General features: G+C 36.2%; 1 protein-coding gene across 1 annotated transcript in view; it reads right to left on the reverse strand.

The window, feature by feature from the left end:
- PRTFDC1 (phosphoribosyl transferase domain containing 1) overlaps positions 1-22,223 on the reverse strand; it is a 44,521-nt gene extending 22,298 nt beyond the window's left edge. The window contains exons 1-2 of the mRNA XM_026843305.1: positions 22,111-22,223; positions 19,041-19,224 (exon numbers count right to left, since the gene is read on the reverse strand). Coding sequence (XP_026699106.1) covers positions 19,041-19,224; positions 22,111-22,223 — 297 coding nt within the window. The remainder of the gene's footprint in view (positions 1-19,040; positions 19,225-22,110) is intronic.
- Between the last annotated feature and the right edge of the window lie 3,490 nt (positions 22,224-25,713).

A 25,713-nucleotide genomic window follows, 5' to 3' on the forward strand; every position in this document is an offset into this window, starting at 1 on the left:
CCTGCCTTCACTTTTTCTGCACCGGATTGAGGAGCTATAAATCCTTTTCATGCTGCTCTGATTCGTTTCCTGGGAAACAGAGCTAGAGCAGGAATGAAGGTTACATCCCATATGTTTTTTAATGTAAGTTTCAACATTTCTCTTATTTTTGTAAAGAAAAACAAAAAGAAAAACTTAAAAACAAAGCAAGCAACTGACTTCCTCAGAAGATTATTTTAAAACTAAATAAAAAGTGGAAATAGAGAAAATTTTATGTTCAGGCTTAAAAGCATAAGAATTTTGTTGTTGAGCAAGACAGGTCACTCTTCAAAAGTCAGGAACATATTCAGATCAAGACTATTATAAGACTATAAAAAGCAGATAGTTTCTAATATCTACCATGGCATGTGTAACCAATGCACTGACAAAATATTTTTTCATTTCCAAACGAGAAAGTCTGAAATTTCATTAACAACCAGCACACAAGAATTACTGAAAAGGCACTTTGCCCTTAGCTGCTAATTAAAAAAGAGAGGGGAAAAAAAAAAAAGATAACAGTGAGGTGCAATGATTAATTAATTTATTTATTTTTAACTAACAAAAAAAAAATCTCTTTCAGCAGTCTTCACAGCAGCACTGTTTCCTTTGCATTCTGTATTTCTGGCTCCAGCTGAAAGGAAGATGCTGAAATAGCATCTTCATTGCTGGCAAGCAGTTAAGCAAACACAAAAGCCATTGAGAGCTGAGGGATCAGAGCATCCTGTGAATCTGCGTATTCATACATTGGCTGTTGTGACACAACTGCACACAATTATGAAAATCCTCATGTTCTGACTGGAGAATGACTGCTGTTAGAGGACAGGGCTGAGTATTCACTGTGCCTAAAAAACACATAAGAAAAATGCAGCTCAGAACCCTCCAGCCAAGGTGCTTTCAAGAAATTTGAAGAAATTATTGCATCACGCAGTAGAGCAATTCTCTTGGAAAAAAAAAAAAAAATCAGATCATTGATTTCAATGCCATTTATAATGAACTCCACATTCATCTATTAACTCATATTGCAAAATACATACCCTGCCAAACACCAAGACTCAATACCACAATATCACATTACTGTAATCATAATGCTCATATAGATAATGTGCACACTGGTTGCCATAGGAACCTCTCAATGCTTTTTTCTGAGTTCTCGGTTTATAATCTCAAAATAACACTGCACTAAATGTTAAGTATAAAGTACAATAAATGTCAGTAAAGAAAAAAATCTGTTTCATTCAGTACTAATTACTGTAAATTCAGAACTGTTTGTTTAATTTTTATGGTCTCAAGTCATTCAGAGCTTCATTTTTCCTTTGGGAATTGTTCCACACCTTAACAAAACTGATACGATCAAGTTGCTAGGACTTCTTATAAATGCACAGACATGGATTAAAGGTTCACTTTCTGTCACCCAAATTTCTTCAATACTTCCCTTCTAACATCCCTAAACCCTATCAACACAATTTTTGCTGTTCAATGCTTAATGCTAAACATATTGCCCCAGATGGAGACATATCAAAATCACACTGTTTTGGTTAATGCAGCACAAAATTTATTGCATCTGTTTCTAACAAGATATGATGCATTGTGTCACATCCCTATACCTCATAACAAGCTATATTTAATACTGCATTTCAGATTTTTTCTATGTATAATAAATCTGAATTTTCCAGGATAAATATCAATTTCTTTGTTTTTACTTGCTGCGTTGTGCTTTTTCACCTGTTCATCTTTGGTTTATAATTTTATTTCATTCAGACCTTGTCAATATACATCTTCAGACCCTATGAACACTTGATAGATGAAAGTAAGAACGTGGCTATTTCCACCTCGATTCTTCACGGCATGCAAGTCAACTTTGACTTTCTATGTTGATTGGAAGTATAGATATTTAAATTCCATCTATACTAAGTCATGTCTTTTGAACTGGGTGGGGCACAGAATTATTACATCTCTCTTACATCTCCTGAGATCAACACTTGGACATAGTTCAAGTTGCAAGTGAAATGAATTGGGTGGTCTCAGGAAAATTTATTATAAACAGCATTGCTCATCTGAAAATTGCACCAAACTGTGAACATCTGTTACTCTTCTAAAGAAACAGAATCTGGAGTACATTAATACTGGACTCAGTGAAACAAAGATTCTTTAATCATGGCAAAAAAGTAGCTCTAACATAACAGTTTAAATGTATAATTAAATTATGAAATATGGACACCAGGTCATTATCACACATCTAGTTACTATAGTCTGCAGAGTTCATATGGAATTTCTTTGAAAAAATATGATTACCTTTTTCTTCCAGAATTCACCAGGGCAAGACTTAACAAAGAAGGATGTGACCATCAGACCTACTTTGCTTTCTGCAACTTGGATGATACAGTAGATTTGCCCACCAGAGGATTCCCATGAGGACAGGTCTCTCACTTTGCACTGTGATCCCATCTCCTACATCTGGGATTTTGTGCTGGTTTTGGCTGGGGTAGAGTTAATTTTCTTCACAGTAGCTAGGACAGGGCTGTGTTTTGGATTTGTGCTGGAATCAGTGTTTATAATTCAGGGATGGTTTAGTTATTGCTGAGCAGTGCTTACACAGTGTTAAGGCCTTTTGTGATTCATACTGCCCTGCCAGTGAGTAGGATGGGGGTGCACAAGAAGTTGGGAGGGGACACAGCTGGAACAGCTGACCTCAGCTAACCAAAGGGATGTTCCATACCATATGACATCATTCTCAGCATATAAAGCTGGGGGAAGAAGAAGGAAGCGGGGGATGTTCAGAGTTATGGCATTTGTCTTCCCAAGGAACAGTTATGCATGATGAAGCCCTGATTTCTTGGAGATATCTGAACAATGGGAAGTGGTTTGTTTTACTTTGCTTGTGCATGCAGCTTTTCCTTTACCTATTAAACTGTCTTTATCTTAACTTAAGAGTTTTCTCACTTTTACTATTCTGATTCTCTCCCCCATCTCACAGGGAGGGGAGTGAGTGGAGTGGCTGTGTGGGACTTAGTTGCCAGCTGGGGTTAAACCACAGCAGCCTTCCAGGAAGGTTTTGACCAAAAAGAAGTGATTGATAGACCATCACTTTCAGTTATCCCTTGGAACCTCAAGCCGTTGAATACAGAGCATCTCTAAGGCTTCCCTTATCCCTCCCTAATGGCCAAATGAAATGGTTAGGACAGAATTACTGCCAGTAAAGTTTCTGACATACCCACAAGTGGCAGAGTTTGAAAAGCAAGAGTCCAGCATCACTTCACCAATAGGTTTGGTGTGAAATGTCCACTAAAGCAGAGTAGAGTTCAGTCTCCACATTCACTTTGGCCTCACTTTTTTATTTTCCGTTGAGACTGTCATTAACTGCACATGATCTATGCTACTTCTCCTCTCCTAGGGTGACCCAGAACCTTGAAATGTCTTCATTAAAGAGGATTACTCTGTTCCTAATTTAGGTATTTGAAAGTTAAGACATCTAAATCTATGCATCCTGGGCTCCCTTCATAATGTAGAAAACAAAATAGATCACATAAATCATCTATTTCACCATATGGGAAATCTACAACAAATAACTTACACCTAGACATCTATCTGTAAGAAATCTGAAGTTAGGTGAGTAAAATCCTAACTTAAGAGGAGAGATCAATATTTTCTTCCTAAAAATCTTACTGAGCACTCAGAAAGAAATTATTTTCCATCACATTTACCACAGGCTCATAAGAAGCAATGATCTTGACTATTTTCCATTACTAATGTGGGAAAAGAGAAAGAATGAGAGATAAGGTCTGCAGAGTACAACTAGGATCATGAACTATCCACTCAGGCTCTGTCTCACAAACATTTAATACAATTCTCTTTGGTACCACTCCAGGAAAATTTGCTTGCGTGTTTACTCAGAGGTTTCATTTTAATCTAATTGAAATATATTTGAGGAGGGATTTCAAAATATACAACCAATCTAATATTTCTTCCAATTTATGTCACAAAAAAAAATAGCAACTAGTTGTTGGATACTTTTTATAAAAATATTACACTGGATGATTAATACGGGTCTACAATCTGAAATTCTTGGAGCAAAAATATAAATTTACCTATAGGGTCTGTCCACTGAATAATGAAAACAATTGGATTTCATGTGTGTGGGATCCATGATCATCCAGAATGGAGTCTCAACAAACCTCAATAAAACAGTAACTTGCATTTGATACCAGAGGAAGGATAGCAAACGCTTAGGCTACACCTTTGAAGGTGACTTCAACAGCTACATTTGGAATGGCAAGGGAACAAGGTGGATGGCATTAAAGCCAAATGGGAGAAGAAGACATTTACCAAGTTTATGAATGATGAGGATTTGAACAAAATTCTTCATAAAGTAAAGCTGGGACTTTGAAACATCACATGGACACAATTAATTTATGAAATGGATATATGTTTTCAGAGACATGGCTACAATACACTGCTACAACAGAAATTGAAAGAAAACCCAAGCAGAACTGTATACTCTGGCATAAAAATTAACACATATTACAGATATGTTTTTCAGTTATGAAAAAGCATAATGCTCAGACAAAAACTGAGCAGATATGACAAGAAATTACCTTTCAGTTAATATATTTCAAAAATGAAACCACAGAAGCAATGTCTCTCACACAACTTTGAAATAGAAAATTATTACTTCTGTGTAATTTAGCTGTAGCAAACTGATTCACAACATGACCAAGCTTTCTGCACTTAAAAAATAGCATTGCAGAAATTAATTGCAGGTGTTGTCAGAGTTTAGATAGATGTATCTGCAATTATAAAGACTTCTGCATTGAAATTTTATAATGTTCAATAATTATGATACCTTTTGCTACATGACTATGCTCTACCATCAGTCATGAACATAATAATTAAAATGAAAATTTTGATGTTCCAGTTTGGATGCAGACACCCTAGTATGAAACTTAATTGCTTTGCAGCCTGCCTCCTGAGAAGTACTTCAATATACAAATATGTTGGTCAGGGAAGTTTCAGTACGGAACCTAGATCATCTGTTAACCTATTTTGACTACTAAGTAAAGTCAAACTGATATATAAAGTATAGGCTATGAAATTAAAATTATCTCCACTATATTGGCAGAAGTAAGAACAATATCAGTAGAGTGGTAATATATAAGATGGTGTACAAGCAACTTACATTTGAACTGATACCATTTTGGGTTTCTTCTTTAAAGAACAACAGCTAAGAACAAAGAACCTCAAGAGTGTAGGTCAGAACACAGACTGTCAAGGTTTTAATGGCAAACAACTAGAAGGACTATCCAGGCTTAAGTCACAACATTGAGAGGACAGCTAGTAAGTACTGTTAAGCTGGAGACACATGCAAATGAGTGGGAATGATATGGATCACTTCCCAGTAAAGACTGAAAAGCATGCCTTCCCTTGCCCAGAATCAAATGTATACCAATGGGCAGACTGAAACCTCTAGGGCACACCCACACTCAAAATAATCAAGTGCCAGGTCACTGATATATTTGAAGGAGGTGCTTTGAATACCTTGCAAACAAGCCAACAATGCTGAACCCACTGGAAATCAAATACAGTAAACTGGCATACACCCACCATCAGCACATCATGCCCTATCTCGAAGGGACAGTAAAAGGTACATTAGCACTGAAGCACTGACGGTTTCGTATACCTGCCAGCTTTAAAGCTGCCTTCCTAAGCTGCTTGGTAACCACACCACTGACTATGCTGCACTGAGATCTGCCTTATTGCTATTGCCAGTATAACCTGTGGTAGTGAATTTTAAACTGGTGTAGTTATACCTATCAGAGCTCTAGTTACTACCGTGTACTTCTCTGCTGACGCAGAAGTCTCAGACATAACTCTTCTCTATGGTTACATTTACAGTATAACTAATTTGAAGATTTTTTTTTACATTCTTTTTCTTTTTTGTTATTATTACTTAAGTAAAAATTTCATCACACAGGTTTGGAAGTGCTTCAAATTCAACCTAGTCTATCCAGTTCCAGGGAAGGCCAAAGTTCTGCAATGAGGAAGTTGGTTTTGGACAGAGAAAGACAAACAACAAACTTACTGACAGCAAGGTACTCCTTATAGGCTGACCTGTGGTAACACGCATATGTTTCTTCCCAGGGCAACAGTAAGTTATTAAACTCAATAAACTGGATTGTTTACAATCATCTGTTCACACATTCAGTAATTTCTTGTGTACTAGGAGTCCTGCATGCCTTCTCTGTATTTAATCCAAAGAAGGTAAGGTAGCTTAAAGTAGATACTAGAAAATTCATTCCCTATAAAGCTGCTTCCACGGAGAGTCTGTGGTATCTAATGAAGCATAAACTGCCATTGAAGCTTCTCCCTACCCAATAAGGCATCTGAAATTGATCTCTCTTGTGTGTACTCTCAGACATCAACAAAGGTGAACTCATATACAATGATAATGTGTATTTGCTAGGGACAAATATTAAAAACTGTAAATTCTTCACACTTTTTATTTTGCTGGAAGCATGTGTTCAACACTATATTTCCACCTATTAATAAGTTCTGTAGATATACAGACTAAAGATATTTCAAAGATTTTCAAATGAAGAAAATTTTCTAAAAACACGGCTGCATACATAACCTACCCCTATAGTTCTATTGTGGGTAAAACTTCCTTTACAATCTCTAAACAGAGATATGATTTCAGTTCTATTGTCATAAACATGAAGTAACTCTACAGGAAATGGGCCAAACTGTTATAAATCACAGTAGAATTTAGACCAATTAACTTGGCTAATAAGGATCATAGACAATAAATTATTTCATATCTTCCTTTCTGGTTTAGCAATTAAATTTTATATATTTGTTTGGTATTGGTTCAATAGGCTATTTTGTTTAAGAATGAGGCATTAAGACTGCATCACCACATACAACAATATGGCACAAAAAGCACCTGTATGCTTAAAAATATCATCAAGAACTGAAATCAAGAACATGTCATACCAAATGTTTCGAATTCTATATAAATCAGAAACACAGTAGATCCTCAAACCTCAGGTTAGTTTCTACAGAGTGTAGTCTGAGGTTTCCTTGTACTATAACTTATTCCGTACAATAGTATTTAAAACACAGAAATAAAATCTTCATATGTTCCAGGATGAGAAAAGGTACTAACAATTTCGTAGTTCAGTTGTGTGAGGTAAGATTCAGACCACATACATTGTCTCCAGAGATGAGAGGCAAATAAACTTTAAAATTTACAGACAAAAGAATGATTTAGGGAGTCTGCTCTCCAGAACGGCAATAATCTTACTCAGGTACTCATTCTGGACTGCCAGGAGGCATTACTAAGGGTATCCACCTTTTGTGATAATAATGTAATACAGCCCACACTCTTGGAATAGGAGACTTGGGCTTCTTTTCTTCCTCAGCTGTCAGAAGACCACCATAAGCTATAGAGTGTAGGGAAAACCTTCCTTCTGTTACTATGCTATGGTAGTGCAAAAATCATAAAGGACATCAAGCATGCTATGTCCAACTATACTGGACTCTGCTAGGAAAAGGTCAGTTTGGGTTCAAGTCCACATTAACTGGAGTATCTGTCTTTTACCCAATTATTATTTAGCATTAAATGCATAAACATTCTAGCAGTGGAACCAGAAGTCATGTTTCCCAGCATCAACAGAGGGTCTCAGCATGCTAGTTGGGACACTACTAGATCCATATGTACCATCTTACCCCATTTTTTAAATTGTGTTGTAAAGTATTGGACAAAAGCAAATGAACATTGTGAAAAATTGTGTAGTGAATTTGTAGCTAAGAACGCTGTCACTGGGGGCTTCTGCAAGCACAAGCAAAACCAGCTTTCTCTAAGCACAAAGTACTAACCTTATGACCCTGACTATCAGAAGTTCCTAGGATTTGGTGATAAAAGGAAGGTAGGAGAAAAATCTTCAAATTTGTCAAATAGCCACAGGCTGAGAAAACAGATAGGTGTAAGCAAATTCACAAAAAATGAGTGATAAAAACCTCAAATGCTTAGTCCCTTCCAGCAATCTGGAGTCTAGTGTATCACTGACTTTCACAACTCAGTATCACTCTCTTTAATACCACTATGTTTGGTCCCTTGGATAGTGACAGCTCGGAAACTTTAGACAAACCACATATCTTTTGTGAGGTTTTTTTCAAGGTTATTTTATAGTATCCCTTCTCTATTTAAGTATTCTAAGTTCTACTTATCAAATGAGGAGGGAAAAGAATTTTGTATTTGTCACACAGATAAGCACTTCAATAATAACAGTACTTCTTGTTATTGCTATATTGCTTTAAAGTAACCTTTTTGGTTTATGCCTTACAGCACCCTTGGGGTGTGGCACTGCATGAAGATCTCACATGCTATGATCTGTTTTAAGAAACTGCATTTAAGAGGTGCCAGTAAAAGAGAGTCATAGAATTCCCCAGGAAAATTAGAACCCTCTGGCTTCTTTTAATTAATTTTGCCCCATTTCATATTCAATATAAAAAACCCACACACTAGATGGTATTATTAGCATCCAAATAAGTAATCAAGGTGATATTTTTCCAATGCATAAACATGTCATGGTGCTTTCAAACCTGTCAGACCTTATTTGTACAACAGGATTAGCAGCCATTATGTTCTGGACCTTATACATAAGAGCATTTCTCCCTATCACTGTAAAAATCTGTGAAGCATACTGAAAATACAGACTATAGTCTCTCCTAATGATGGCATATAGTATTGCTGCAAATGCTATAATTTAGTAGTAGCTTGCTGTATTTCTGGCAGAATATGAAACAAAATATTTTACTAAGACTAGACTTCAACTTTTTAGGCTTTGTAACAAATCACTGCTTTACAACAAATACTGTATCCAGGGGAACCTTAGAATCTCTTTAAAAAGATGGCCTTTTGAATGCTTTTAATGAAATCCCTTGATGCTTTGAATCTGCTCTAAAACTGACCAATTTTAAAAACATCCACAGTCTCAAATGTTAAGATGTTCCAGAAACCTAGACTGCTTAAAAATACCAAAGATTTAAGCTCATGAGAAAAACATATTAAAAAAAATAAGAAAAATGAACTTCAGATCTAAAACTCCATTGATACATAGTAGCTGTACCCTCTGTAACATACTGTAATCTAAAACATTTATTTCAAATTGGAAAACATTAAAAAAACCCCAAAACATTACAGTTTGTTAGAAAAATGTGACCCTTGAGGAGATAAATTTCTCCAGAAAGATTAGAAAATACCTCTTGTGGAGTTTGCATTAGATCTGAAGTCCAGAAGAACAGAGTATCAACCCACAATACAGGAAAAGTGTAAAATATTTTCAGTTAGAAAAACGAATGTCACAGCTAAAAATCACAAATCAGCATAAAGGAAGGTAACACCTAAACATGGAACAGTGAATAAAATGAAAAGTATCTTGACAAAGTAATTACTTGCTTTAATATGCCCCATAAATGCCTTAAAACAGTATTTTGATATTGCTGAAGAGTTGTAGCACAGCTCAGTACCACTCTGCCTTCAGTGTCACATCTGCTCTCGTTCTGTCCCCATGGCAATCAGGCCACTTCCTACTCAATTCTCCCCCAGCTGAGATGTTTGGTTCCCCCAAACCTTTTACATGTGAGTCACTGAAACACTTACTCATACTTAAAAAAAAAAAAAAATCACTAAGAATTCAGATGGTGCTAACATATTTAAGTGGTATGTAGGTGTGTTATCTGATGCACACAGTTACAGAGATCACCCCTCTATGAGTAAGTTTTACATTACAGATAAACTTGATAAACTGACAGTATGATAGGCTTATTATGACCTTTACTGAACTATGCCCACAAATTAACGCCTACTTATATTATTAGTAACACTCCAAGCCCCTAAGCGGTGTCCAACAGGAAAATACTGTATAATTAAAGTAACTTAAATCAGAAACATTTTCTTCCTCCTTACACTCAAGACAGCCTTGAGCAAGGGATGAATTTAAGCTCTTGTGTCTCACAACTCTGGCATCATGTTAAATGGAAGCTGTAGATGCCTAGAAAGGAGAGCATCTGCCTCCAGGCCTGAGAAGTTTCACAACACTGAATTTTAAGGTCACATTTTATTACATATAGTACAGCCTTCTTCAGTTTGCCTTAGAACACTGTGAAAAGTAGGTTGGTTCACAAAAATAATTAGGGTTGAAATACCCATACTCCCTCTGATACCTCTGAGGAGCTTCTCAGATAACGAGGAGAGCCCGAGGCTTGCACACTTGATAACAAGGATCCCTTAACTATATGCACACTTCTTTTTCCAGCAAGAGCTGTGCCAGCTAAAGAAGGTACTGCCCACAAGCTGTCTCCAGCTGCTTGTAACTGCCTCTGGCAGGGACTACTGGCAGGCTGAGATGCATGTATGCATCTGGGTCAGTAAAAATGAATCCAGCAAGCTGAAGCAGTTCAAATTGAGTCTCACGTAGCTGGTCTCATCTGGGCTGAGACAGGTTAGGAAGTGCTCAGAAGCAGCTAAGCTGGCAAATGTGACTGGCAGGAGGGCACTACAGTTGCCGAGGAAGGAATTGGAGACTATAATTGCTTCAGCCAGTGCAGATGTAATCAAAAAAGAGACCCATTTTCAGTGTCTTAGTTTTCACACCAAACCACTACCTATCTGTACCTGATGGTACAGATGAATCTGGCAGAGAGTTTTTTCTCAAAGTTGCCTGAATCATGTTGTTACTCTAATAACACCAGCAACAATTTAAGCAAGACTGCTGTTCTTCTCGATTTTGTAAATTTCTTTAAAAAATTAATCACCTAGTTGCAAGAAAAAGCTTTTGGGACAACTTCCACTACTAACACACTTTCAGCTATTTATCTGAAAAGCTTTAGTGTCTCTGAGGCTGACATTTTGCAGTAAGACACTGCTGCATGTAGAAGTGTTTTTTTGTTTCTTTCATGAAAATACTCTATTTTTAAACAAGTCAACACTTGGGAAATGAACATTTGGACACAGTTAGGAGGACTGTGAATTGTAGCATCTCCAAACATTCTATTCACAGAAAATATGATCTGTTTCTACTGTTCCTCACCTTCTTAACCATCTCAGGTCTTACGATGTTTCAGGAGAAAACTGAAGCATCAGAGGTACACAGATAGCATCAGTGCCTGCTTAAGACTTGGGATATCTTTGGCTCATGTAAAGGACCTTTTACTTGCTCATTTTATCGCGTTTGAGCATTTCAACAGAGCTTTCACTCAGAAAGATATTACTACTTCAGGATGCAAATGCCATTTTATCCATTCAGAGACATGGAAAAGTACACAGAGATAAAATCCCTTTGGCAATTCTAGGAGTAGATTTCTAGTTCTAAATCTCTCATCTTTAGCTTGCCCATAAGACATCTATTTGGCAGCACCACCTGCAATAACTAGAACCCATTTCTCAGAACAGCAACAACTTTAAGGTCTATACCCATGACACTGGTAGCCTGTGTGGACTAAATTAATGACCTATTTTTGTTGCTCTAAATATGCTTCCAAAAGTATATCATGCTACAAAGTTCTCTGTACAGGTGTTCACAGTCTACAGTGCTGACCACAAGCCATGCATCTGAGAAAGTTTTAGTTTTGGACTGTCTAGTATATGCACAAACTCTCTCCAAATTAAATAAATAAACCACATTTTGCCTACACTGAAGGTATTTATTTGCATATCACATTGATGATTCGCAGATAATTTGGAGTTCAATCCTCTGAAATTATTGCAGAATTTGGCCTTAAAGTTGATAGGAATTCATTCTACCAGGTAGACTCCAAATTGTAATTCTTCCATGGCTACTCAGCGTGATGAAGATGACGTGGTCATCAGTTAAATTGTGTGCATAGAGCAAAACAAAGGGAACACACAATCTGACCAAGAGAAAACCTGTAAGCACAAAAGCTAACGTGGAGGCTCTTTCACCTCAGGATGCACATTTTTCTCAGGAGATTGATCATAAATTGTGTTTTCATGACACACAGGCATGGAGGTTGTACAATCATTGTAACACTGGTATAGAGCCCTGGTATAGATATGAATCAGTAAATGCAAGCAATACACTTATTGTTTCTTTTGTGTTGTTAAATGAATAAAACCATTTTGAAGTTACTTGCTTTTTAGGGTTAGGATTCAACATACTGTTTTCATATGTAGAGTTCATACTGATCTTAAAAAAAAGTTTAATACAATAAAATTATACTGAATAAGAATAGGTTATTATGCAAAACAGGAATGTACATTTTACACGCTTCTCTGATTATAGTCTGATGCCTCATACTGTTGTGTTTTTTAAGGTGGAAGTATTTAGTAATGGTATATGAGAACTAAAGCTACATGGCAGAAAAATAAATTGTTTTACTACATTTACCAACCAGCTTTCAACTTACTTGTTATAAAATCCCTGTTTTCTTACTCCTACAGTAGAGAGATTTAGCAAAACTATTTACTGAGATGGCTTCATATAGCAAAAACACTCAGATTTCTACTAAACAATGCTTGTTTTGTTGCTTGCTTTCATAATTTTACAGCACTAATGTTCTTGTTTATGCCAAGATTAATAACCAACAGTTGTAAATATATTTCAAACTGGAGGTGAAGAGGAAGCAAATCACATCAATGAATTTGTTTGTGAACAAACTTCAGTGCAACCATTGTGCATGGATTACAATTCAGAAGTCAGTTTTTAAAATTAGTTATGTTCTAGAAACCATAAATAATGTATCGATTTTAAAGAATTACATGAATTGACCAAATCCACATAATCCTCTAGAAGTTTCCTCCAAGTGACTAGCAAACAACATTACTTTGAAGTTAATTCATATTTTTCAGGATGATTTTCAACAGTATCTTCTTGACATCAGAAGGAAACTGCACTTCTAGAATCTGCAATTCAGATACTATATGGAAAACAGATCAATATTCTGTAATAATCTCTGCTCAGAATGGAATTAACAACTATGTTGTATAATCTGATTATCAACAATTCATCTACCATTCTCTTTCAGAAGCGCATTGCACAATTTCACAGAATAGTCTGGTTTGGAAGGGACATTTAAAGGTGTCCAGCCCCCCTGCAATAAGCAGAGAAACTTTCAGCTAGATCAGGTTGCTCAGAGCCCTCTCCAACCTGACCTTGTATGCTTCCAGGGATGGGGCATCTACCACCTCTCTGGGCAACCTGTTCAGTGTTTCATCACCCTCATCCTAAAAAATTTCTTCCTTATATCTAGTCAAAATCTACCCTCTTTCAGTCTAAAACCATTACCCCTTGCCCTATCCCAACAGGCCCTGCTAAAAGTCTGTCCCCATCTTTCTTATATAGGCCCCCTTTAAGTATTGAAAAGCCACAATAAGGTCTCCCTGGAGCCTTCTCTTCTCCAGGCTGAACAACACCAACTCCTTCAGCTTTTCTTCACAGGAGAGGTGTTCCAGCCCTCTGAATCATCTTTGTGACCCTCCTCTGGACCCACTCCAACAGATCTGTGTCTTTCCTGTACTACGGACTCTGGAGCAGGATGCAGTACTCCAGGTGGGGTCTCAAAGTTATTCAAAATAACAGAGTTTATTATAACATAATAACATAACATAAATATTGTTATTTCAATATTGTTAATCCTGTGTGGACTAAAGTCACAGATGACTGGTCTTCTGTCACTTTAGACCACACAGAAATAACCAAATAAATCACAACGTCTTAAGGGACAGTATCAATCTCAGTCCTAATTTGGCTCTCCATGTTTTTCAGTGAAAAAAAGCTATACCACCAAGATTCACTTGCCCTTCCCCAAAATGTGAGATTTACTATCAAACTTACTTTGTAAAATATATTCATTAAGAGAATTAAAGACATTTATGGATAATGATATTTCACAAGAACAGGAAGCAATGCATGTAGAAAGCACACTGGTCTGCCTAATAAAAGTATGTGGTGGTTTTCCTCTCTTCCCCCAGCCCCCACCACGAATTTCAACAAGTCTTAGCATGATTCTTTCAATTTTTAGCTTCCATCATCTGCCCACTAAAGAAGTCTTAATTCACACATATTTAGCTTCTCTTCTACTGACAGGTTGCTGAGAACTTCTTAAGAAAGTCTACAGACTCTGCATACTTCCTCTACTTCTCCACTTAAATTTTTCCAATTCCATTACAAAAATAAGCTTTGGTTTAAATATCACATTTGGCATACCTATGGAACAGGATTAGGTGATATTGTTAAATCTATTAGCAGGGGATTAGACTTGATGAGTTGGTGGAACATCCTTTTCTGTCTCAAACTCTAACTCAACCTTTACCTTTATCAGCCTGTCCTAAATTGTCCCTTCCACACTGAATAGAGAGAAGCTCTATTTATTTTTTGTGAACACTCTTTTGCTATGGTTCTCATGCTATGTTTTTTACTAAAACATATCCCATTAAGTACTTCATGACATCCACATCCTTCTATTCCTTTGTTCACTCTCTCTTTTGGTTCATCCTCATTCTTTCTGGTCTAGTCTTGTCCATTAATTTGTAAACACCCTAGTAAAACACCTTCCTGCTTTCTCTGTTGTACTCGCTCTGGATTCTTCCTAATTCATTCTTTGCTCTCCTAAAGTTATTAATATAACAAACATATTAAAAAATTTCTGGATCCAGGTTTCTTACCTCTCCTGCTGGTGTCATATTCTCCTTAGATGACATTCCCAAGCCAAGCTTCTTCCTCCATTACTTTTCAACCTTGACTTCAACCTACCATGTTTCTGAAAATAATACTGAATTCTTCTATCAATCTGAAACTCTCACCTCTTTACAACTTCAGACCTCTAATACCCTGTGGAGGAGCAATCACTCAGGAAAAATTGAGTATGGTGAAAGCTGAATATATTAAATTTTATCCATCCAGGTTTAAACTCAAAAATCTCTGCAGTCAATTGCGCTGTTCCTAAATTATTTTATATTAAAATCTGATGGTTTAGAACTTAATATCTAAGGAGCTGCCAAATTCTATCAGTTCTTACACCAGTGCTTCCAGAATATATTGTTTTCCCCTAAAACTTGGCATGCAGCTCTCCATACCCACATCAGATTTCATGTGAGGACTATTCTAGTGCTTCCTTGTCTACCCACTATACTTATTGCCTCACTATGCTTCAGTTCATTCAGAAAGTGTGTTTTCTCTGCTCTGACTCTTAAAACTCAGAGCCACCGCTTCTCATTCAAATTTCCATCATTGGATTTTAATTTCCTCTCCATCTACTTCCTGACTCTTGCCCTTAAGTCTACATGATACCTCCACATATGTTTATTCTGAAATAATACTTCCTCTCACCTTGGTGCTTTCTTTTAACTTGCCTGCTGCGCTAGAAGCTTGTAAAGTGGCCATACAGCCTCTAATCAACCCCCCACTTAAATAATCTCCTTATTTTGTGCTCTTTTAAATACACAAAATTAAAATGAGAACAAGTATATCATATCACCTGTAAGTCTACAAGAAATGGCATTCTCCAAAAATTGTATTTCTATGGAGAGAAACTATCCATGTATCTTCCAGTCATGATTCTTTTCCATTTCACAATTATTTTTAATATCAGTCTGACTGATTAAGAAGCCTTAAAATTCTGAGTTATAACAATGTTATCAAGTGTTTCTTTGTAAATTGTATATTTCTCACAGATATAAACTTTGTTTACAATTAAGCACACCTAATTTTTTCTTTATTGATCTACACCTAAGCCTATTAGTTTCTGTCCAGGTGTAAACTCCTTAACTTTCTCTACTCTGTATCATTTTAGAATTCTAGTGAAAAAAAACTAAAGAAAAGGAAAAATACAGTTCTATTTCTAGAGGAAATAAAAATATGTTTTCAGACAAGGATGCACCTCCAGTTTCAGTTGCAGAAATTCTATTAAAGGTCTAAGAACGAATACTGATGCCTGTAGAATATAAACAGTATTATTAGGCTATAAATATTACTTTTAGGCTATGGTTTTCTAAGTTGTATTCCATTTTGTTTCCTCTAAAAATAATAACCAAATGGGGTTTTCCAACATTACCTGTATATATACTAAATTCAGTAATCTGACATGCTGATTTGAGATAATGAAACAAGACACCCCTTATAAAAAACAGGAAAGTTTCTCCTAAAGATGTCCAGGCTTAGGCACATATTTCATTATTTTGCAAATCAGATAAAACCATCCTGATTATGGAAATACAAGCAGCCTCTCATCTCATTAGTATCTACAGAATGTGTCCTATGCTTTTCTTTCTAAAATCAATTAATTTGTATGAATAAGTCTAAAAAAGGATTTACATGCCCAACTTTCAGCTACTTACTGTGAAAGCAGATCTTAACATACTAATTAAGTGTCTGAATTCTGGAATATGATGACAGGTTTGAGAAACAAAGAGCCATGTAAATCTGGTCATATTTGCAATCTCCTTTTCCTGTAGTCATGCCCATATGCCAGATATCAAAGTACAACATTTTCCACCGATATTTTGCAGTTAAGTTATACTTTCACTGATGCCAAGATCTGACTTTGGGTGACAATCAGAGCCCATTTTTGCTACATGATTAAAACAAGTAATCCCACTTCAAATTGCAACCTCTAAAAATCGACTAACCTTTCAGTATTGATGTTGGAATGAGACAATTCAAAAATCCCATGAGTTTGAGCTGAAATTAGTTGTTGGATTTAAACAGCTGGAAGGGGGAAGGGAGACATATCTGAATGAGGTATATTGAAAGCAGCAGGACTCCCTTTAGGAGAGAAACAGAGAACAGTTAGTAAAAGGAAGCAGGATAAATAATATGAGAAGAACAGTGTCTATAAAATGAAAAAGGGATAAAAAGAGAGAGCAGTTATCAGTCTTAATAGAAAGTGGAACAGGAAAAGCAAAATGAGGCAAAGGAGTGGAACTGGTGATGCTCCAAGACTTCATGTAGAGTCTTACCTCTAAATCTGTAATTATTTGCCTTTGATTAAAGTGTAAAATATTGTGAGAGGTATGTTATTACAGAATAAACTGACATGGGGTCTTTGGAAGTCTCATATGAGGTTGAGATAGTCACTCAAACTAGTAACAGCGAGTTCCTCAAGCATTCTGACCACGGCTACACTGACAAGGGTACATTCCCTAAAACCTCCAATTAGACCTTACACAACATAAAATGCAAAGGATGACAGATAGTGGTACTGATACTGTAATCAGCATTACATTTATGCATATCTCATGGAATGAACCTACCAATATTAATTTAATTTCAAATTTATACTGCAGTGTCATTCAGCTTCTCAAGACCAAGCAGGTATCGAGCACTGTTACAAGCACTAATCAAGCAGATTGACATGACACCTGTTTAGAAGCACTTATAAGAAAAAAGGATTTATTTTCTAAAAACTAGATGCAAGCACTAGCTCTAGGGAAGGCAATACCTTCCTGCTAAAGCATGAGGCTAAGATCCAAAATATGCACAGCCACTAAATGCTAGGATCATCTAAGACTTAAGTCTTGACAGTTGCATCCCTGCATAACAAAACTTGTATCAGTTTCTGCTTGATGTAACACACTTTTGTTTTATTTTCTAAGCAATAATGACAAGATTTCCACACTTTTGCAGTATACATCTGTCACTCATTGGTTATGGGTTAGTATGGCTAATAAGAATTGACTTGTCACCAAGGAAAGAAATTTTAGAAGCAGAGTGTCTTCATACTGGATAAGAGATAACCCAATATGAAAAGCATGTGCATTACCTATATGGCAGGTGCAAAACAAAAATCAATTTAAGTAATTCCACTATTCGCCAAGCAGTATTCCTGAAGTGCTATCATTACTACATCAAAAAAAAATGAGTATAATTCCCATGTGCCTTTATGTGAGACAAATATTATATTTGACTTTATTAATTAGTTCTGTAGTACTGCTAAACATCTAGAAATTGTATAATATTAGTATTGCACATGTCCTTCATGGACCTGAATAAGTCTTCGAAGAGAAGTCTCAGGACCAAATCCTAACCAACGACTACAAAGGGCTCTCATTTACTTCTCCTCGATGAAGGAAAAAATTCAGACAGGATTTGTGAAAGTTAAGAAATGTTTATGGTCACTGGCATCAAAACAAAATGCCAACAACCTCTGTCTGTGGAAAGAAAATCTTGTGGGAACTACCAGACTCAGCAAGTTGCATTTATGCTCAGACAGAAATTATTATCACTCCATTTATTTAGTGTAATTCCTCAGACATTTCTAGGACAACTTGCTTCTAGAAATGCTCCCTCACTATGGAGTGTGCACTATAAGGCAGCATATAAATTTATAGCGTATGCAAATAGAAACTGTAATCAAGCATTCTAAAAAAAGGTCGGTCATTTCACTATCATTGCCTCACTGACACAAATGAATCATTATTGCATAATTCCCCTGAAGAGGAAGTCTTGATCCTTACTTCAACACTGGATTTGGTTCAATGACTTATTTCATTTTCTTATAAAACACTATCATCATCTAGTGGCATATTTTGCTACTATGTAAACTGCATGTTATGAAGATGAAAGCATTTCATTTACTTAGCATTAAACATTTAGAATAAGACACAGATTTATCATCTTGCAGTAATGCCAAACTATGTGGAGATGGGGGTGGAAATTAAAGTAACATGAAATAAACTTGACAGAACTGTTAAGGATTTTGAGAACAAACAACATGCCGACATTTTACATGACCAAAACTTGAATAAGTTTCTGTCCAAAAGTTAAGACAGACTAAATAAAAAAATACAGCTTGAGGATGCTTCATATCCTCATTCATACTATCCATAAAGTATGAAGGGACATGATCAAATATTTTGAAGAAAAACCTCACAGGTTTTTCAAACAAAAATATTTTTCACACCGTTTTTCTTATAATTGGGGGGAGGGGAGGGCATTTTCTATTTACAAAAGTCCACTATTTATGACGAACATACAACTAGAATCTACATAAATAAGCTGTTGACTTACGTGGTAACTTTTCAGTCTCACAAAATCAACTTTCATGGAGATGAACCTTTCTGAATTCCTGCTGAGATTTTTAATGTGCTCCACAAGGTCAGCACAGAACTTGTAGCCACCTTTAAGGACACAGAGAACCACAATATCATTGTCTCCAATGTCTTGCATAATATCTTTGGCCAATCTTTCTGTCCTGCAGAAAAAAAAAAAAAAAAAGAAAAGAATAAAATAACATTAGATGCAGATTCTCTAAGTTCATGGTATGCTTTCCATGTGGTTACAAAGAACCACTATGGTGAGCATATAGCTTGTCTTACAGTCTGTGTAAGTGTCTTGACTGGGTTTGGATCAAGTCCACAGTAGGCAGATAGAGTGATGGATTCAAGATGCAAAGCATGTGAATCAAACTCATTAACCTTAAATGCATAAATTCCCCAGTTATAGAAAAGGGAGTTACTCATCTCAGTACATGTTGAATTCATAAGCATTTCAGAGATTGGAGTAAAGAATGAAACTTAGTCTTCAGTTTTACCTCAGGAAACATCAATATAAAATATTCCTGTATAATCCCCTAACTTGTAATGTTAGTACCTTGCAAGAACAGTAAATTAAGTGAAAGATAGGGAAGGGAATTATTAGAAATATTTCATACTAACAGGCTTTGGAAGATACTACCCCTACACTTTTTAATTAAATTTATACAAATACTGTAAACAAATACAGCATCAATTAAAAGTGTATAAAGAGTGTACAGTATTAGTATTTCATACAGCAAAAAAAGAAGAGTGTGAAGAGCTTTAAGTGACTTGGTTAAGTTCACACACATGAGAATAATCAAGGTTATGCTCCAATGAATCTGCAATTGCAGATTTCCCGTATCTGTCGTCTCTTTTGACAATTCTGCAGTGCAAACATACACACTTCTGCCATACAATAGAACATACATTTTCAAGATAGAAATAACAAACATGAATGCTTATTTTAAGTAGCTTTGCTTTCTAAAGAACAAGGTAGATGGTGTTTCTAGACCTAAAACAGGGCACCAGGTAATTTCTACATGTAAAGCAGGTATCAACAAAAAACTGAACAATGTCATTTGATGTTTTGAGGAAGAACAGCTCAGTGCATTATTTTCTGTAAACACTTTCACTGGAAAGTTCTTTGAAAGCTTTCTGAATTGGATTAGTAATTTCAATGAGACTGGACTTCTTGACAGAATGCAATTTACCCCATGTCTCAAAATACACTTGTTGTATTTTTTGTCTCTACCCACTGTAATATGGCAATCCATTTCCCACTACATAAATACATTGAACTTTAGAGAAATCTACAGGTGCACGTGCCAGAGAAGAATAAGCTCTAAATTGAAGATAATATACTAGTTAAGAGCAAAAGCTGTCACTTCATTTTCACATCTTCATATTTGTAATGCTCAAGTAAATTCCATATAGCAGTAATTACTATTTTTTAGATTTGAAAAAGAGAAGGTATCATTAGATCATCTTGTTTGACCTCAAATACATAATTCCTTTTACTGATGTAAGAATTAAGATTAGTAAAAGACTTTCACTTCCTTTACTGAAGATCAGTAAAATAGTCTTTTGTCATCTTTCATCGACTCTGAAAGTAATGGAGAAAAACTCTCATTAAGAAGAAACGTCTCTATGGTTATTTTCATTTTTTTATATTCTTGCTCATATTGACTGAAGAGCTGAAATGTACAAAAATTCCAAATACCACTTTGTATTTTAAAAGAGTATGAAGTCCAGCACAGGCAAAAACATACTAATTTCTACTTAAAAACACACCAGTTTTAAACCTATAGTTAACTGCTACTAACTAATAATTTTCTCAAGTGCTGAGACTTATTCCTATATGAAAATTCTGCATGATCACAATATATTAATTTCTGTGTCCTTTTCCACTCAAACAGAATCAATCTTTTTTACTAAAGTTAGAAAAAACAGTGGAGTTCATTCTGTTGGAATACAAAACCAACACTGGAGTTCAATGTTTACTTCAAACAAATTTATATTGAATTCTATGAGAATTGAGGTTATAACATATCTATTTAAAAAAGAGGAATTAAAAGTCATTTAACTCTAACCAAAAGAGATAAAAAATTCAATACAATGGTAACTGAAAAGGCAATAAAAGAAAGCTTGTGTTTAAAAACAAATACAGGAGTCATAACTCTTCCTTATGATGGATGCTTACAATCTTCTTTCAAGGAGTTTCAATAATTTCAGTACTTGCAACCAGCTGTTTAAATGTAGTAAGTAGAAAACGTCCCATGAAATTCCATTCAGATATTCCCAATAAATACACTGTTGAAAACTACCTTTTCCATTTTGTAACTTTTTCGTAAGATCTTTAACAGCACATCAAAATAGCAGCTGAGCATGAACACTGGGCTAGACTACCACAAATGCCAAATGCCTACACAGAGAGCACACGGGAACTGCTACAAGGTAAGGAATGAGGTGTGATCAAGCTTTCCCACTGCCACCCTCCAAACCTAATGTCTGGACCCAAACAGTCCACAACATACTTTTTGGTTGTGCTGAATGACAGAAGTCAATGGTGCAGTCAGGAACCATTAGGTTAATCAGCGTTAATGAGTTGTACTAGGGAGTTGCCAAAGTTGCACATAATTGAATGTAGTTTCTTCTTTTTTTATATTAAAAATAATGGTGAGAGTGCAAGTGGGACACTCAGGTATAACTATAGACAAAACTTTGTACTCGTCCTTTCACTTTCAGTTCATCTCTCTTGTAATTTACACTCCAATGCCAATTTCACTCCATGATCACACTTTCCTTTTTGCGGGACCCTTTGTCTCAATGCCCAAATCAGAAATCAGGTGAAAGAAACAAGACATGGAGCTGCAAAGGCAACTACAAGTCTAGCATTTGCTAACCTTCAAGCATTTATTTACTTTCCAAATTAAATAAATAGAAATATTTGTATAATTGCTAATATAATATTTCAGGACAAATCACACTGTCTGTGGATGACAGCCTTTATAGAAATGAATAATATTACTGAATTTATTTAATAACATTCAAACTACACATACCTGTCAACAATAATGCCGTGAGGTATGAGCACATATTCCAGATCTCCATAGTAGTGCTGAGGATAAGTGAATAAATCCAGACTGTATCCAGGCCAATTATCTGAAATCTGCATATCAAACAGTACCATTAAGGATACTTCATGGTGTTTGGCAATATGTGACTGATATAAAATCAGTGTTCTAGTACATTCTGTTGGCTGAATTAACCATATGACATACTCTCTTCCAGTTATAATTTCCTTTTTCACTTTTCCTAATAAGTATTCTGCTCCTCAGTGTATCTCAGAAATCAAATGCTACAATTTCTCTTCACAGAATGTGGGAAATTTCACCTGAAATGAACAACTATATAGGAGGAAATATCTGTTACCAAACTAATGGCGAGTCTAAGTTTCTTACTAATTTCAAACTCAAAATGCAAATGTAAGAAGGGATTCTCCAACAGGAGATTCAGACAGTGGGATTAAAAATCATAAAAATCATAAATTTCTGGTTTAGAGGTATTTTAAAGTTGCACAAAAATAAATGAACATTCTACAGATGTAACAGCACAAGGGGAGGTTAAATTATGTGGTTCATGGATGGCATCCGTACAAATCAGCAGAAGACTGTACTTCTTGCCAAAAGTGGGATTTTCAGTTTAGGTAAGTCATCAAAGGTAAGCGATTGCAAAATGTTCACATCTCACCTCACTATCAGCTAGTCTGTAAATCCATACATTTACAAAAAAAAAATATTTTACAGATTTAATGTATCTTAGTTTTGTGTGTATCTGAATACAACAATTACGAGATCCCACAGCATACAATGGCAGCAGAGATTTAGTAGGGAAAAAAACAGCCAACAGGCAAAGGCTGTAGAAAGCTATGAAGATGCAAAGTCATCAGCACAAGAACAAAGCAAACTCCAACAATTTTCACAATTTCTTATGAAAGACAAGACCAGCAGATTCACAAGGTACCTTGGAATTATTACAAAGCTTTGCTTCAATATTGGTTCAGGATAAAAAGCGACACCTAATGGGTTTTCTTAACAACCATGTTTCTCAAGTTATGTCTTCTTTCTACAGCTTGGCCACATGAACCTTGAGTAGAAGGATAAATGGTGAGAAACTTGCCTCTGTAAAGCACATGTCTTAATGGCATTTCTGCTAAATATAGCCTTTGAAGGACCATCACTGAAACTAACTTCTGTTTAAGATTTCATATAGTAGAGCAATAAATCTTGTCTAGAAAATATCTAGGCTAACACAACATATTTGATGTTGAGCTGTTCCTCCACATCTAGTCTTCCTGAATTTAGACATAGCCCTGCGTCATGCTGTAGCAGAACAGTTGTTTTGCTTCATGGACTTTTGGTTGGTTGGGGGTTTTTTTTACATACTCATTGACAGCTACAGACACCTCAGCTGACATGTTTTCTTAACCCTGCCCAACAGTTTCTGTATCAAAAAAAGTTACTTGTTGGTAATTACTACTGAATATTTGACCATAAAGAGCATGATTTGGAGATCACTGGAATCAGTGACAGCTTTTCCCCTGGTTTACACAAAAGAAAAAAGTTACTTAGTTATGTTCCTCACTTCCATAGAAACAGGAGATTATAAATATCCTCCTTGGGGAAGTTTTTAATTAGAGGCAAATCTTGCTCCAAAAACACTCCTGCAGAAGGCCTGGGAAGCCTATTTTCCCATCATTTTTAATACATAGGGGTGGATTATACTTTTTTAACATTTTGTAGCAATGAACTGTCTGGCCTGATTTTGTTCAAAAGTGTTTTAACATAAAATGAAACAATTTCATATAGTGCTTTAAATTTCTTAAGAACTATAAACACCTACTAAGAACCCTTGCCAGTATTGCTTACTTACGTATGCATTCTCATCAAATTGCACATTTTTTGTGTGATGCAGAAGATCAAACTAAATGGATGGAAACTACTTCAGAATCCATACAAACCAATAGCTTTTACTTAGGTTACAGTAAGTCCTTTATGAAACAGGTTCAGGTTAAAATTTTGATTCTCCTATCTATCCTGGTTCTCTTGAATAAAACATAAACTGCATCACATTGTAATAATATCATTCTCATTTAAAAGAGCTCACTGGCATTTGACAAATAAAATTAAATCCACGTGTACTTTCTAATTAATTACTTTTCTAATATGATAAGCCTATTGCATTTTCTTCTTTCTTTTGAACAGGCACTTCTCAACAATAAGGCTTAGAAATTCTCATTCACCCTACAACTATTCACACCATTATGCTATAGGACAATTTTCAAGTAACTAAATTTTTGAGTATTCTGCTTGTGAATTAAAAAAAAAAAAAAAAAGCACAATTATCCTTAGTTTAACAGCTATGCATAAAAAAATATCCATCTCAAATGAAACTCAACTTCTATGTACTTCTGCCTTTTAGCCCTTCAAAATATGAAGGAAATATTTGTGATTGTTTCAATAGAAAGCATTCAACTGGATAAGTAACTATATCTACTGAATACACTGGTACACAAGTGTGTAAAAAAAAAACCTGAAAGAAAGAGCTATTTTTAAAGTTCAGACTTGGCATGTTCAAGCAGCCCAGCTGGAATTCTTCAGCAGGTCTTTAAAAAGCTGGTGTGAATGTATATAAAAAGGAATACAAATACATGGTAATACGCAAAAGCGTTCCCTTGAGGCATAAGAGAAAAGCTGGAGACATGCAATTGCACCACCTTTGGAAGAACACTGCTAGTTTTGTTGTCTGGCAAAGTGGGTGCATGTGAGGTCTGAGCACAGTACTTTCTTCACAGCAACAACAATCTGGATTCTGCTTTGGTTATAAAACAAGTGAGTGAGCATCAAGCGAAGTTCAGCTTTTGGAAACTTAAATCATACTGTACTGGCCTTAGTTCTGGTTGGTTTGGGGGGGAATTGGGGAGCGCATGCACACATCTGCATGTAGCAAGCAGAAGAAATGAAATCAGAACGAACGTGGTTATGAGCATTCACCTCCTCCTTTGCAATATCCTCACGTTGCTTTGGCACTGAACAGTCACCCACTTTAACAATGTCATTTATTACACAGGTGTCAGGTGAGGCCATTGATGCACGGTGGTTTCAGACAGAGCTCAAACATACAGCACTGAGTTTCTCTGGCAGGGGGATGGAGGGGACGCTGGCCTGGACAGGGTGCAACCGCCGCCGACGCGGAGCTCCCAGCTCAGGGCCACGATATGGGGGGCTGTTCTGCCACCCGGTTAAAATCCCAGTGCCACATAAAATAAGAACATAGCTCAGGTGGTGGCAGGGATGGTATTTGCTTCACAGAGAATCTGGTTTGTCCCTCCAGAATACGGAGCGTATTTGTGCTTTTTTGTGTAATATATTCAGCCGCACAGGTACTCGGAACGTCCTGACAAATTTCGGGGGTTCTCCCATCACCGCAGGGTAAGGGGCAGCCTAACCGCGTGCTTTCGGTGCTCCCAGATCCTCGGAGGCCTCTAAGCATGTCGGCGGGAGCCAGACCGTCGGGACCCCGGGGGGTCCTGATCTCAAGTATGCGAGCAACCCGGTGAAACGCAGAGCCACAGCCGCAGCCGCTGCTCGGGATCATTCAGCACC

Source organism: Athene cunicularia (genome assembly GCF_003259725.1).
Source record: "Athene cunicularia isolate RWA chromosome 2 unlocalized genomic scaffold, athCun1 chr2_part1, whole genome shotgun sequence".
NCBI classification, from domain to species: domain Eukaryota; kingdom Metazoa; phylum Chordata; class Aves; order Strigiformes; family Strigidae; genus Athene; species Athene cunicularia.